The 15,899-nt window shown below is 33.5% G+C and overlaps 1 protein-coding gene across 1 annotated transcript; it reads right to left on the bottom strand.

Annotated features, from left to right (window-relative positions):
* Positions 1-7,283: 7,283 nt before the first annotated feature.
* Positions 7,284-15,518, bottom strand: LOC141713510 (DNA glycosylase/AP lyase ROS1-like). Its single transcript, XM_074516957.1, has 22 exons — positions 15,404-15,518; positions 14,658-14,954; positions 13,651-14,337; positions 12,991-13,197; positions 12,438-12,914; positions 11,932-12,022; positions 11,364-11,844; positions 11,032-11,250; positions 10,850-10,929; positions 10,634-10,718; positions 10,468-10,559; positions 10,332-10,400; positions 10,205-10,241; positions 10,037-10,119; positions 9,059-9,514; positions 8,832-8,868; positions 8,693-8,750; positions 8,282-8,421; positions 8,122-8,187; positions 7,910-8,024; positions 7,791-7,829; positions 7,284-7,658 (listed from the first exon to the last, which is right to left on the bottom strand). The coding sequence occupies exons 2-22, from the start codon at positions 14,944-14,946 to the stop codon at positions 7,525-7,527; spliced, it is 3,942 nt and encodes a 1,313-aa protein (XP_074373058.1). The 5' UTR covers positions 14,947-14,954; positions 15,404-15,518; the 3' UTR covers positions 7,284-7,524.
* Positions 15,519-15,899: the final 381 nt, after the last annotated feature.

Genomic DNA, 15,899 nt, shown 5'->3' on the forward strand with positions numbered 1-15,899 from the left:
AAATGTTTCAATAATATATCTCAACACTCATTTTGAAAATTTAAATAAACTAAAATGCGTATAACTTACTAAAATGGTACTAATTTTAAATTTGATTTAACATTGTAAATTTACTAATGCATAACATTACATGAATTATATGCACACGTACAAAATGTAACCATACATTAATAAACGAAAATGAATATGTAATCATAAATTGAACAAACAAAATTCTAACGTATTAATTAACCATGTTTATATGATATTGGAAGTGAGAGAAATAGATACTCCCCGTCTCTTTTTAGTTGGCACAATTTCTTTTATATTGGTTAAATTGAACAATTTTTTTCCAAAGATAAAACATTACTATTATATTATTTTAAAAAACTAAAAATCATATATTGAAGCAGATTAAATGTACTTTTCAATGATATAGTTTTTTTTATTTTGTTCAATCGTAAAATATTAAAAAAAAATGTCAAATTTTGATAAATTTGACTGTACAAAGTCAAATGTGACAACGAAAAAGGGACGAAGAGAGTAATACACAACCCATTTAAGATATTTTAGTAATCACAAAAAAAAATATATAAGAAGAGGTGTAGATAAATATCAAAGTTAAAAAATTATATAAAATTAAAAGTGACATACTAATGAATCGGGGTTTGACTAGGGTTACAAATTTTTTAAACCGTACCCGGTCCATTTACGTTCGAGATGAACAAGTAGCAAACCGTTCATTATTTGATTTATATTGGGTCAGGTTTTTCAACTTAAAAAAGGACGGGGTCGGGCCATTTTGGTCAGTTTACTCAATTCATGTGCAACTTAATTATGATTCATTTTTTGGCGCTCTAACAAATTGAGACATGACCAAAAGTGGCGGATTCAGCTTCGAATATAAGGGGGGTCGGAAATTTTTTTTAACGAGCTCAAGCCGAGCATTTGGCATGTTCTGCTCGAGTTTGGCTCGAAATAAGTTCGAGTTCGACTGAAAAAAAATTAAAATACGAACTTATATATCAGATTATTGGGAATATTTTCGAGTCAAAATCCTCTCTCAATTGTTGCAGTTGCAACCGTTAAAATCACCGACAATTTTACCAACATATAAACCCAATGATATTCAATATCTTTGTGTAAGGTTGTAATACGATCCGGGAAGCTCGCGAGCTCGCCCGCCTCGAACTCGTTTTACTAGCCTCGGCTCATTTCGTAAAAGAGCTTGAGTGCGTAATTAAACGAGTCGGCTCAACTCGACTCGTGAAATTAAACGAGCCGAATTCGGGTAGTCTTTTAGACTCGATTTAGTGATAAATGAACGAGCAGGACCGACTCGTTAAAGCCGACTCGTTTAGCTAAATGAGCTGGCTCGACTAAATTAAACCCGTCTCGAATTACACCCGGCTTGCCCAGACCGAATTACACCCCTATTATTGTATTTTTCAACCATCTTTTGAACGAGGTCAAGAATACTATTCAAATTTTAAAATTCAACTTTGATTCTTGTGTCAACTATACAATTTTAATCAAAATATGATAAAGAATTATGTGGATTAAGGCATGATAGGCAAATAATCAACTTCATATTAAATTCATTATATTTCTGTCAAAATCAAAATTAATGGTGTTAATTTAACTTGAAATACTCGTTCAATATCTATTCATATCATTTTTTGTCATATATTCCCGACTTCTACTTTCATTTGTAACTCATAATTTTTAAAATTAAAAAACTTTCACTTATAAATGTTATCCCAATGTAAAGACTTTTGACATAAAAAATAAATAAATTTGGGGAAATATTTTTTTTTTGCAAAAATTAAGTGGGGTCATTTTTTAATTTTTATATAATTTAAATATACATATTTAACTAAACTAAAAATTTAAGAGGGTTCGAGACCCCCTTGCCCTTGCCCTTAGAGGATCCGCCAGATTCCTTGACATGGTCGGAACTCACACTCACGCTAACGCTAACAGGAGTACTATTCTGATTCGACCCCTGTCTTCCTTAACGGTCACGTGGATAGCTATAGCTATTGAGGAACTCTAGCTCAAGTGTGACACTAAGCTGATTCTGCGAGCTCCACGTTTACGTCGAATTAATATAATGACACTAAGCTCATCTGGGAGCTCCCCATGTTTGTCTTGTTCTCGTATTTGCTCTAATTTTATAGTTTTATGGTAATATACAGATTCACGGACCAGTTTTCCTGCGTGATAAGATGATGGCCCTCTGACCCTGAGTATTGATTAGGGTTCAGATTTCAGAAGCAAACTCAACACAGATGGCTTCACATGCATGCCTATGAACAAGAGCAGCTACAGTCAGTCAACTCTTCGTTCCTATAAACCCCTGCAGCACTACTCCATTAAGACAGTGTACTAAATGCCAATGTTTGTGGGCACATGGATTAACGATTACTTCTTTCAAGAACGGCTATGCCCTTGATTTTTCTTATTAAGATGTTTGAATCATGAAAATTTAATACCATTGACTAAAAATAAATATCAGAATTCATCTATTAATTAGTCCTTGGTTTTGGTACTACTATTAGAATAAAAAATTGGTAACTCATTCCTCACTTCAAGCTATTGACAGACTAGCATAGCCAGAAGCAATAACAACATCAATACATGTACTACTAAGATATTAAGAGGTTTGAACAAACAAAGGTCAAACATATCTATAAATATGTCTGCTCGATCTTAGTTATAAACATTTTATATTCTGCAGCACTCTGAAGCTTGCACAAATTTCAGAAGTAGCTCACGAGAAACGTTACATGCATAAATATATTCATTGGCCCTACTCAAAATGACCATAACTTCATGCTTCCCAAGTTCCAAAACGATAACTTACAAATTTGAAGAACCAAGCAACTCACGGGATCCCTCCCTGAGATAACTCATGAGGCACCATTGTCTTCACAAAATGACACGTTAGTATTCAACTTTAAAGTTGTTACATTCCCCAGGACTACATGCAGTAATCGGTAACAAGTACCATCTTGCGATTCAGGCGAGGGAGGGCTTTGTTTATTTAAGAGGCAGCAAAATTGCTCACCTGAAAGATATTGTGCCTATTGTTTAATTCTGTATAATCTATGTCTAATTACATGACTATAATTATATGGTCTGTTTGTAAATCTGAATTTCATTGGATTTCATTTCAAATTACCAAATAACATGTTTGGATGAGTAAAAGAATACGGATGTAGATTTCATTTGAAATCCAACACATTCAACTATTAGTACAAATATGATAATTTGAAATGACAACTTAACTCATGTCATTTGAAATCCATCATATCAAATGAAATGCGTGTTTCCAAACACACTCATAGATTATTTACTTGTAATTTAATTTAGCTATACGAAAATTATATGTAAATTATATGTCTATAATTATAGGTTACTTCCTTGTAATTTAATGGAGTTATACAATGGTTCCGGTAATATTTATATATTTTTATTTATATTTTATATGATTTTGTTGAAATGCTATATATATAATATATAATTAAAACTTAAAATTAATAATTATATAATTATAATTTGATTGTGTATAACTTTAAGTTAAATCAAATATTATAATGTAAAATAATATATGTTTGATGAGATTTGAATAATTAATCTTAGTTGTTATAACTAATAATTAAATGTTTGACGTTGGCGGATTTGAACCTCTAAACTGCTTAGTGTATTTTTTTTTATAAATATTAATATAAATACTTGTTGTTGACGAGATTTGAACCTAGAAACTTATTTGTAATTTTATAAATAATAAAATAAATATTTGTTATTGGCGGAATTTGAACCTGTAAGCTTGAGTGGTGAGAAATCTCGTGATCATAAGGGATAACAAAAAATAAGGGTTAATTAAAATACAAATTATACCCTTGTTATAATTTAGTATAGATAGGATTTTTTTGAAAAATACCCAAGTTTAGAAATATTTTTGCAAAAATACTGTCATTTTTTAAAAAAAATTGCAAAAATGATTTTTAATTTGCAAAAATACAATTTTTGGCAACTGAAATCAATTGGATTGTAACCTTTGACGAGTTTCAGCAACTACATGCAAACTCATTCAACCTCAAATTCAATAAAAAAACTTTATTCGACTAGTTGCATATCTGCTTGATTTTGATTAATTCCTTATTTTTGTAAAAAAAATTAAAAGATAGTAAAATCGCAAAAAAAAATTAATATTTTTATAATTTCTCTATATTATTATATTAAAACTAGGAAAATTACTAATAGTACCTTATGAATGGTGGTACACCTGGGTACTTCGACTTACACATGATAACATTAAATTAAATTAAATATATACTAATTAGTTATTACTTAAGCTATTATTCTGTCCATCAAAATGCCGAGTCAACATTAGTTGATCGTATTGGTCCCATATTCTTAGAAAAACAAAAAAACACCGAAGCTTGTATTTTTCAACTTTATTTTATAAAAGAAATAATTTGTAAATTATTAATGAAAATCAGAAAATTAGTTTAAAATTTGGAAAATTCTCTGAAAGTGATGTTCTTTAATTCTTGAACTGTTCTAAAAAAGGGCCGATAAGGATGTTAGTGAGCTCGAAATTACAATTTCTAGTAACCAAACTAAAACTAAATCAAACTCCAACTATTTGACTATTTCCAACCTCAAATTTTACAGTTGGTAATTTTTAAATTACGGTCAAATTAGGATTTTAATTTCAATTAATTTTTAATTGAATTTGTTTAAGGGTAATGATAGATTATTTTCGAGTCTATACACGTGATTTTATGATTGTACTTCGATTGTGATTTTGTATTCGCTAAAAAATGGTTTGCGTTCATGTTCTTTGATTTTTCCGATTATATTGTTGGTTGTTAATAAGTTTAAGTTCGGTTAATTTGATATGATAATAAAGATTGATTCGTGTTAACTTTCATTGATTTTTTTTTACTAGAATTGAATATCGGATGGTACGTTGTTTGTAATGATTATTGAATTTGAATTACCGATACAGTGTTGAATAAAAACAAAGTAAAAATCTCGTTTGACCGATTTTGATGAATATAGGCGACCTCGTCGAATTTTTCTCCGATATGCTGTATGTTATCGTGCACGTTTTTTTTATGTTTTAACGTTTGTTTAACTTTTGGACTAACATAATGTGATTTTTAGTGAGTATATGAATACACAGTATTATCACGTGCAAATAAAAAATGTATAGTAATATTATTTATAAAAGTCAAAAAAAAACTACCATTAATAATTTCTGTTAAAATTAAACAAAATAATTCATCCTTTTAAAATATTTTAAGATTGCTAGTATAAAAGAACCAACCCGATATGAATTTAGATCTCAAATTTCATGTAATAACTATCCTAAAACCAAAGTTAAAGGTACCTTTTTTGAAAGTAAACAATTTATTAATATAAAAATATATATGATTTACAAAAATTATCAAAATTGAACAAAATGTGATTCAATCCTTCATTCAAACTATGTTTATCAAATTTTTAATTATGACACATTACTCGCTCATATCAATGAAATATAGTTTTTTTGGAAAGATAATCTAAAAATTTGTTGTAAATTATAAATAATACACACCTGACTTGTCAACAAGCATTCGAACAACTGATAATAATTTTGATATTATATAATCCAAATCGATGAATCAATAAATCCTGCAAATTTACATATACTTAAACACACAAAATCCAATACATAGGTAAGAAGAATCTAACAATAAGGTACTAAATTCTAGACAACACGAGAGAATTATTAATAAAAATAGGGTCTGGTTAACCACAGCCCTTAGGGCTGTTGATAAAAACATAATTTTCGAACCGTTGGCAAGATTTGTACTCATATTGTATATACAGGGGTCCAGTTAAATTTATGAAAGTAAGAATAAATTTTGATAGAAAATACACATGCATTTAATACTTAAACATAGCCTTGGGGCTGTGGTTAGCATTTTTCATAAAAATAAAATAATATTAATGTAATACAATAAAGGAGGGGTTTATCATCAACAAAAGGCTACAAAATAAAAATTAAGGATTCATTTTCCAAGTATATTTTGTGTTAAGTGCTGGGTATCTGCGTCATTTTTCTGCGTTGGAAAAAATGAATCGAGCGAGGATAAACTTAATCAACAATGTGGCCATCCTAAATTTACGGAATTTATGATGATAAATTAATCAACAAAATTTAATTTACGAAATGATTATAACATTTTTTATGTTAGAATCGGGACCTAAAGAGGGGTAAATCATATACAAAGGATATAAGAGTAAGTCCAATAGTATCTTAAATTGTTATCCTAAATTATAATTTGAGGCATTTTGAGTAATTAGATGCTCCAAAAATATCTTAGTGGTACCTTAAAACACTATGACATTCATCACATGACTCATTTATAAGGCTCCACTAATGATGTCTTATTTCAATTTTTTCAATAAAAAATTTGCTTTCCTCTTTTTTTACACATATTTTCCCTCTAATTTTTTCCATTCCCTCAAAATATAATTCAAATATAATATTATTTTAATGATAAAACACAACTATAAGATATTGTTGTTGGAGTGCAGAATATTGTCCTAAATTATTAGGATATTATATTTTATAATATTTTTAAGCCATCTCTTAGGACACTCTTATATTTGTTCTTTAAGAGTGCAAAAGTAATTATTTAGTACCATCACCCCGGTAACCTAATTTTGGGATTAGAAAAGTGATTACATTCTATATAAGTGATTTGTTATTGTACGTAACATATAATTCTAATTAATTAATATACTATATACAAACTACAACTCTTTATTTCTGAAAGTGAAAAGGGTCATTTGGTTTTTCATAACATGAGTAGTGAGGGCTTGGTTGTCTTTGTCATCTCAACTTCTCTAGCCCAAACGCGGCCTTAACCTAAAAATTAAAATAAGAATAATTAAGAAAGTAATTCAAGTGCCAAAATGCCGGGAAACGGGTATAAATAGGAGTCCGATCTGTAACATTTCTCTTCGAGACATCCAGTTATCAAAAATTACACTCTGGTGTTTCCAACATGGCAAACGAGAAGATCCTCGGTTCGGTTCTTCCTCTACCACTTTAAGGTTTTAACTTATTTTTGTCGTTGTCAATCGTAGCGTAACGTATCGTACGATTGACTGAGGGGAGTGTTAAAGAGTACGATTTCAGGCGAACCAAACTCGCTAAGTTGTCTCCCCTCTCTGGCATATCACTCCAACGTCAAGCCACATATCTCCAGGTGATTTTACATACGTTTTATTATTTGCATTTCATAGAATTGTTGATCTATCTATAATAATCACACACAATCATAAGCTACTTGTTAGTACGTCTCAGCCTAGTGGCGAAGACTGAAGTCGTTTGTACCATAAGTCACAAGTTCGATATGCTATCATTTATGAAATACAAGTCTGATAAAATTGCAAAGTTACAGAATAATTTAATATTTTGCCAAGTAAAGTTGCAGAAGAATTTGCTACTCGTTCATGTGCCTGATTTCTGTGATTTGATTACGGAGCACCATCTACGTTCTTTTCTTTCTTCTCGTTTTTTTTAGATACTTTGCTTGGCGGAAAATGCAGCCTAGCGAGTAGAGGTCTGGGAGCTCTGCTCTCCCGGTCAAATCCTCTAACACAAACAAAACCTGTACATTTACAACAAATATGATGAGTTCTTGCATCATACTACAAAGTTTTGCATGTTTTTACTCGATTAGTTATTCGTAGCACATATTTTCCTTGTGTAGTAAAATGACTAGCTATTGTTTGTGTCATACCTTTCCAGAAGCACCGTTGAATATCTTCTGTCGTCATACCTAATAAGATGAGAGAAGATGTTAGTGTCATTCCCTTAATTACACAATTATCTTGAAATCAAGACCTTTACGAGTTCTACCTCTAAATATAGCAGGTATGGAGGTTCCGAAATACACTGTTTTTCTTGGTAAATTCCATAACAAATTTCTAGGTACTTCGATTGGATGTAGGCTAGAAGCATGGTCTGCAAACACCTGTAAAAAATGTGCGTGTTTCACTTTATTTAAATAAAGTTACATCCTGGTATAATAATTGTGAAACCATAGTTATTTTTGGTGATTGTGTATTTACCTCATTAATCTGAAAGTATGTTCCATTAAGTGGAAACCTTCCCCGCATAGCAGTTCGACATGGTATCTGTACAGAACATAAGAGATGAAATTAGATGCTAATCTGTCTTTTATACTGTTATCTGGTTACCCTGGAATTAGGGTCATAATAATGTTCTCACCAAAAGAGTCCCCCGTACTATTTGAGATTGTGCTTCTCTTGAGGCACAGCATGCAAAACAGATATTATCACTGCAAAAGCTACCTGATTCCTGGTTGCTACATGGTCCTGTTGGTGGGTGAATTGAGTCTACGGTTTCACCTGATATGAAAATATTGATCCAGGTCAAACTCACTCTAGAGAATGCAAAGAACTAGGTCAGGTTAACATGAGATAGAGAAAAAAAAACACTGGGATGGATGCTGACGTTGCACTTATAATCTTAGCAGATGCAAAAACAAGGTCATATTAACATGGTATAGTATAGTATGGTGTTACTGTTACCCTTATGTTTCTGGTCTCCTATTATGCGATTAGTTTTTTTCCCTTTTCCCTCTTCCCCTCTTAGTCTATTAACAATTCATTTGCTTACCAGGGGTCCATATAGCAAGAAGGTAACTGCATGGATCATCAGATTCTCTCTGTTCAAGCTGTAATATTCTGTCAAAATTAGAAAAATGCTTCGAAATAAACCAAGTAATTGCAGTTTTTCATGAGCAGTTTATACTAACCCCAGTCAACAGTGGGTGTGCATCAGGAAGCTCATACCTACAGAACAGAGAGGAAGCATTTAGTAGAAACTAGTAACCAACCTTGATAAGGTCTTAAATCTTCAAAGATGTCTACTTTAGAAACAAAACCGTGAAAACTAAACCTTCAACATTTATCTTGTACTAACAAACTAGCTCCAACTATTCGATCTGTAAATATAACACAGTTACACAGCTTACACACTTACACTTGATGTTCTGTTCGCAGGCGGCCCACATTTTTCAGTTTTGCTGCTGGGATTGACGCAGCTTCTGGCGTTAGAGCTACCAAAGACTTGGATACATCACCTTCTTGAAGATTCATATTCCACTGAATGTAATCCTGTAAAGTTTGAGTGAACTCCTCAATATTTAACTTGATCGTAGGAATATCCTCAGGATCTTCAATGAAGAAATCTTCAATGTCCTCTTCTAATACTGGTTCTCTTTGGGCCTCTGGCGTTGCTGGCAGCTCAATTACAGGCCCTGGTGATGCTGGTAATTCGATTATAGGCTCACAATGGCTTATCTGCATATTTGCTTCTAGCAGTCGATCACTCGGAGATACAGGCAACCTGTCAATGTTTCCAACAGGGTATTGATCGACTGCACTATGTTCTGATGTCATTGTGTTTCCTTCTTTACCTGGTAGCGCTAGCCTTGCACTGCATAACTCAACTTTGTTACACATTTGACAAAGAGCAAGTCCAATGCTAAATGTAAAATAACTATAGCCATTGCTATAATTTGGCACCAAAAAGTAGTTTTGGTTGTAAAATAGAACTTGTACTCCGGTGCTAGTTGTAAATTGCAGCCAACTAATTCCAAATTTAACATTTTATCTAACTCTTTCACTTTCATTTAAAGTGGACCAACTTAGCACTCCATTTCTAGTTACTTAATGATGTGGCAAAAATAGCTATAACCAACTACGTTTGGTGTTTATGCACTGTTTGATGATGCACTGGCATGAGACCTGTAGTACCTTCATAGTTTTGATGTGCTCAGATTTGTCTGTATTTTTTCGTTAACTACTAGTCTCTGCAATTGTATATACTGAGTAACCATATTCATTGTTAAGCCTTTTCTCAGTTTATGTATTTTGGACTTCTGAAATATTTTTCCTGTAAATATGAGCATGCATGGGAATTACGTATATTCTGATATAGAAGAGGTGGCCTGCATACCTCGCAAATGCGCTTGCAAAATGTCTGCATTCGCTTCTTAGGGGACATGCATTGCAATTGGGTTTGCTTTTTGTACAGAAAACCTGCATTGGCCAAAGCTCTCTCTTAGCTATCTCATCATGTACATAGTCTGAAAATTTCTCATTGTACTAGCATTGATTGGATTACCTTCCCAAACGTAATCATCTGGTAGTGCAGCTCATATCTACAAGATGAGTATCAAAAGTTAGTAACTGAAAAATGATTCGTTTAATTAATATAGTTCATCAGATATATGGATAGAGAATTGGCTCACAATGTTCTTTGGTCCAGCTTGCAGAGTCTGGGCCAGAGATATTGCTGGACAGATTCCAGTACAGGATACCTACGAAGAAAGGTTAGTAATATTTCTAGTTTCACGCGATCATGTATTACTGAGATTAAATACCTACATTTCTAGTAAATGCAACTGCAGCGATTCTGGCAGTGGCTGAAGGGGCACCCATCCAAGTCTTACAGCTATACGTCCCACATTTGTGTCAACCTACTCAAAAGGACATGTTTTGACTCTGATCTATCCCAAGTAGATACAAGATGGTTCGAAGTCAGACAACTTACTGGGAAAGCAATATGGTGAAGCGTTAGAAGGCGAACACACTCCACGCTCTTTAAACCCAGCCCCCTTATGCTCATTAGAAATTTTCTGGGAAACAAAGTGAAATTCATTTTTTTAATATTTAATGTAGTTGCATAAAATTTGAAACATATATATTAATCGATTTATCTTTTTCTTAAGGTTTTTTTTAAACAAACATCTTTCATCTAAAGACTCACTTTGCTGTGTCAGGCGGTACATCCCTCAACCACTCAAGATCAATGCTTCCGTGGTCTCTTACAAGCTGGTCAAGAAAGTCCTAAATTGATTTTGCAATTTAAGCTAATGTCAATGACTAAATACATCATAATTGTAAATTAGGTATCCCACATATAAGAAATTTTTGAAATGTAAGCCATACCTTGATCCTTTCCGCAATGACATTGTTCATCCCCCTGTCTCTAATAATGTGAGCAATTTCACTAATACCAGCAAGCCTTACTGCCTCCCAATCTACGGAGTCCATTGTGTTAGGTGTTCGTACTCTTTTACCATTGGCCTCTGCCTGCTTTCTTAAGCTATCCCATTCAATCCCAGTTTGTTTACCCTTACATTTCTTTCCCTTGTTGGGTTTGCATGTCTTGCCATCAAGGTTTGTGTGACATCAAACAAAAAAATAGGGAAACTTTAGTTAATTAATCTAGTACTGATTGGTAGTAGAAAGACATAAGAAGATGTTTGAAATTGACATACCATATCAACACTGCAGCTTGCAGTTTCTCGTGATGATCCACTTTCTTCTTTACAGAAATCTTCAGTTCCTTCCCTTTGTATACCTGGTGACACAGCTGCCTCTCCATTGTAGTTAGATGTTTCTACCATCTGTAGAAGCTCAACAAAAGATATTTTCCTATCTGTGTCCATATGATTCCAGCTTGAAATATTTTGTGGAATAGCACAGTTAATGCTGTTTACATAGGGTTCATTGGTTTTGAGTATGTCTATGCCTTCATTACTTTCAGTTTCCTGGATCATTACCGATCTCTGGTTCAAGGTGCCCTGCTCTGACTTCATTTCTAGTGATTCGAGAGTATCAGCTGGATTCAATATATATGCTTCTAGATCATTGACATCTAGATCATTGACAGGAATCTTCATCACCTCTTTGATAAGTGGATCATGGTTGCTCTCTAAGAGAAGGGGAAATTGTGCAGCAAGTGACATATATGCAGAACTGCAAAGATGAAAATAACAAAGTCATAGATGCTTTCAGCTGCATGTCATTGTATCAATATCCTTAGAAATCAGATTACTAGCTGACCTGGACAGATGGTCTGAGACATTCGGTGTAAGGAAAACACCAACAACAGAGTCTACAACCGACCCCTTCCACCTGGAAAAGGTCCTGTCTCCTGCCAAAACAAATTGACGATGTTCGATGTTACAATCAAAATCCATGTAACATTTGTCACTTTAATATTTCTTTTTCTATAAATGACGTAAGCATAATATAAGGTGCAGAATGACTTTGATGGCTTTCTGTTAGGTATCATAGTTTTACTTTGAAAACTCTTTTACAAGCACTATGTAAAAGACTGGAACTATTTAGCAAAAAAAGACTGGAACTTGAAACTCTTTATATGTTGTTATAGATGTCTAACAAGTAGATGGAAACCTTTTGTTATGTGAGAAACATAATTTACATATTAGAATTACAAAAATGTTTTCTTAGCCAAAAATGATAACCTTGCAAGAAAGAACAATATTACTGTCTAAATTTTTCCCATTTATGTTGACATTTTTATAGATATAGAAATTTGAGATTACCTTGAATAAGATGCATGCACTTAATAAACGAGTTTGCTCTCGTGTTAAAAATTCTTCTTTCGTCTTCCCACCATTTTTTCGTCTTCTCGTCTGTCCCATCTATACCTTCACTGTTAATGTCCTCCAGCAGAAGATTCCAGACCCTTGTTGTCTCCTCATCCAACTTGACTCTAGGGCGTTTCATTTGCTCCTTCATAGTTACAAGAGTGCCATCTCTCTGATAAACAACAAGTGCGCTTTGTTCTGTTCTCTCCTTATCCAACTTGACTCTATGGCGTTTCATTTGCTTCTTCATAGTCACAAGAGTGTCATCTCTCTGATAAACAGCAAGTGCGTTTTGCTCTTGATATCCTGCACTATAGTAGTTGCATTTACTTGTTTTAAGATTTTCGCTTTGCTTCCTTTCTGCGTTGATATCCAGATGCCTTAGTTTATCAACAAGTGCATCAATAGAGAGCATAGCACCTGAATAAGAACCTGCAAGAGAAAATTCAGGAAAAGTAAGTTGCTGATCAAATCAAGGTAGGTGTAGATTTGTGCTGACTTTGTATACCTAAATCCCGAGTATTCCTCTTTGTTTGCTTCTTGGTTGTTTTTTCCACATGGATGTATGGTTGATGGGAATTTCCGACATCTTGCATGATATTTGATCTTGTTGATCGTAGTTCCTCTGAAATTTCATTTTCAACCACAGAAGCAATGTTCTTTACTCTAGTAGAAGAGCCCCTTGGTCGCTTCCTTCTAGTTTCCTTATTATTACCTGGGGCAAAAATTTATCTGAAACTGAGAGATTCATCAACGAATGACAGACAATTACTCTCTGAGATACATGCGCTCCCTTAGTTAACCTTTAGAAAGCAGTCTGTTGTCTGCTCTACTGCATTTTGGCATTTCTCAGTTTTCATTTTCTTGTAAATTGGGGGAAAGTGCATGTCAGAAATACCAATATTGCTAAGTCGATCAACCGGAAGAATTGCTTGCACAGATGGTGCAAGCAATTTTTCAGTCGATCAGTGTAGCAATGATGGTTTTCCTGACAAGCAAGTGGATATCCTCTCTTCATCTTCTAGCTTGTTACCCCTTGAAAGTAGGGGTAATGGTGTTGCAGTTGGAATCAGTTAAATTAGAAGCGGTGGATTACAATTTAAATGTATTATGTGTACAAAATTAAACTCTGTCATGAGTTATGTCTGATAAAACAATGCTATGTTACCTCTTGTACTACCACTTTGAACATCGGCTGTTTGCTCAACTTGGCCTTTCCCCACTGTTGCTTCTGGTTCATGCATGAGCTGCATAGTTGATTGAATTTCTGTATGAGAACCTTGTGCTCCTGATTCCAAGTGAATTTCCGAAGCACGGCTGCATGAAGATCCAATTTCTCCCACTTGAGAAGATGTGTCAAACTTCAACGATCTCTTGCAGGATTTTCGGGGACGGCCAACTTTCTTTGGCTTACTGCTGACCGAATTGACTGAGGGAGTATCTTGGTGAATGTTTTTGCTTATGTTAGGAGAATCTTCGTCTGTTTCAGTTAGATCCACAAAGTTAATATTCGGTGCAATGCTGGTTTCTTTCCTTCGGACGTATTTTCTTTTAAGTGTGCAGACATCACTGGGGTTAACTGGTTTTTGGGTCTTTACATTTGGGGTACTTTTAGTCTGGCCTTCCCTCACTACTTTGGGCATATATCTCTTTCTCCTTGGTTTTTGTTGTGCTGGTGTGCTTCTGCCCAAACTCACGTCGCCCCCTTGGCCAGAATTGCTTTTCCCCGGCACCTCTTTGGATACAGCATCACTTGAATTTTCTCTTTGCCGGACAACTCCGTCTGTGTTGTTAACAAGTTGTCTGTCCTCTTTTGATTGGCAACTTTTTTCATGCCCTTGTTTTGGTTCTTTATCTGTAAAAAGTGGAAATGCATATTAGCCACATCTTGTACTGAACATTTCTATGTGATATGATCACTAAATCCATTTTAAGTTTCTGTAAAACTTGCTTCTTCTCATTTCTCTCCTTTTTCTTTAAGTTTTTACTATCATCAAGCCAAGTAGCATGCAATTGTGTTAATAAGCAAAATAAATAAATTGCTACTGTATGTTCATAAGATTGATTGTTAAACATAAGTTTGCCACCGTCAATATTTATAATGATCATGGATCCAAATAAAACTCAAGACTTAAGAAAGCAAGATAAAGAACTCAGGTTCTTGCACTAACATACCTTCAAACTGAGTTGCCGGTGTAGAACCAACACTGGATGTACCAGTCGCTTCCTGTGAACTTGTCAAGCTGTTGTGGGAAGGTGATTCAGGAATCCCAGTCCCATCATTAAGAATAGGAGCCACGTTATTTGATTGACATAGTTGTGTTTCGTTACACATTTGTCCAAGAGTCGAGTTGCTAGGCAGAAATATTTGATTTTGTTGATAATCACTGATCGGATCTTGATGTGGTTTCCCTGGGGTAGCTGGAACCCATGAAGCTTTTGAACTATCTCCTCTTGTTTCCATTACAATTTCTACAAAGTAAACAGTTGTACTTTAGGATTCAGTTCTTCACAGTTTAAAAAAATATAGAACATCTTATCATTAGATCTCATTAATTAAAAAAAATGCAAGGAACCTGGGATAGTATCAGCTAGTTATATATCTTAAAGAAACTAGAGTATTATAGATCAAAACCACACAAGCAATTAGATTCTGGATATATAGAATAGCAAAGAAACACAACTCATATACTAGACTATCTCTCAACAAGTATTCCTCATGAATTAGTAAAGGCATAAGATAAACTAATCACCAAAGCAATCATGATAAATGAATTCAACTCTTTCAATCAGAAATTAGTAATGCACTAGACAGTAGATAAGGACATACACAAATTGTACAGAAATTTATCAACATAACTCTTTCAATATGAAAATGAGAATTCGAAGTAAATTTAATCTACAACACAAGCAAAACAAACCTTGTCAGAAGCTAAGCTAACCGATCAAAAGGAGTGTTACCATCACTGTAGAACCAGAACAATTTCTTGAAATGAGACAGGGGTCCTCTTTTATTATTAATTTTATTTATGTCACATATCTCTAACTATGGTTAAGATGGTAAAATATGCATGGGATGTTACTCGAGCTGTGATGAAACAAGGAATAAATGTCTAGGCACGTGTCATGACAACCAAAACGATCAACATGCAGCGAGCCTCGTAGTTGTACAACTTTGTGAAATGACTATTTTGGGCTCTCGTATAATTATTTAATGAAATAGTGTTATCAAAACTGTTGATTAGTCTTTTTAAGGATAATTAAAATTATTTAGTCCAATTGTTATCAATAAACCCAATCATTTATTTTTGCTCTGGTTTTAATTGAAATATTTATTATATAAAAAAGTTAAAATCAAATTCTATTGGATTGATATCATAAATAAAGAATGTACATAGAAGTTTAATATCTATATTA

Source organism: Apium graveolens, chromosome 3 (assembly GCF_009905375.1).
Source record: "Apium graveolens cultivar Ventura chromosome 3, ASM990537v1, whole genome shotgun sequence".
Classification (NCBI taxonomy): Eukaryota; Viridiplantae; Streptophyta; class Magnoliopsida; order Apiales; family Apiaceae; genus Apium; species Apium graveolens.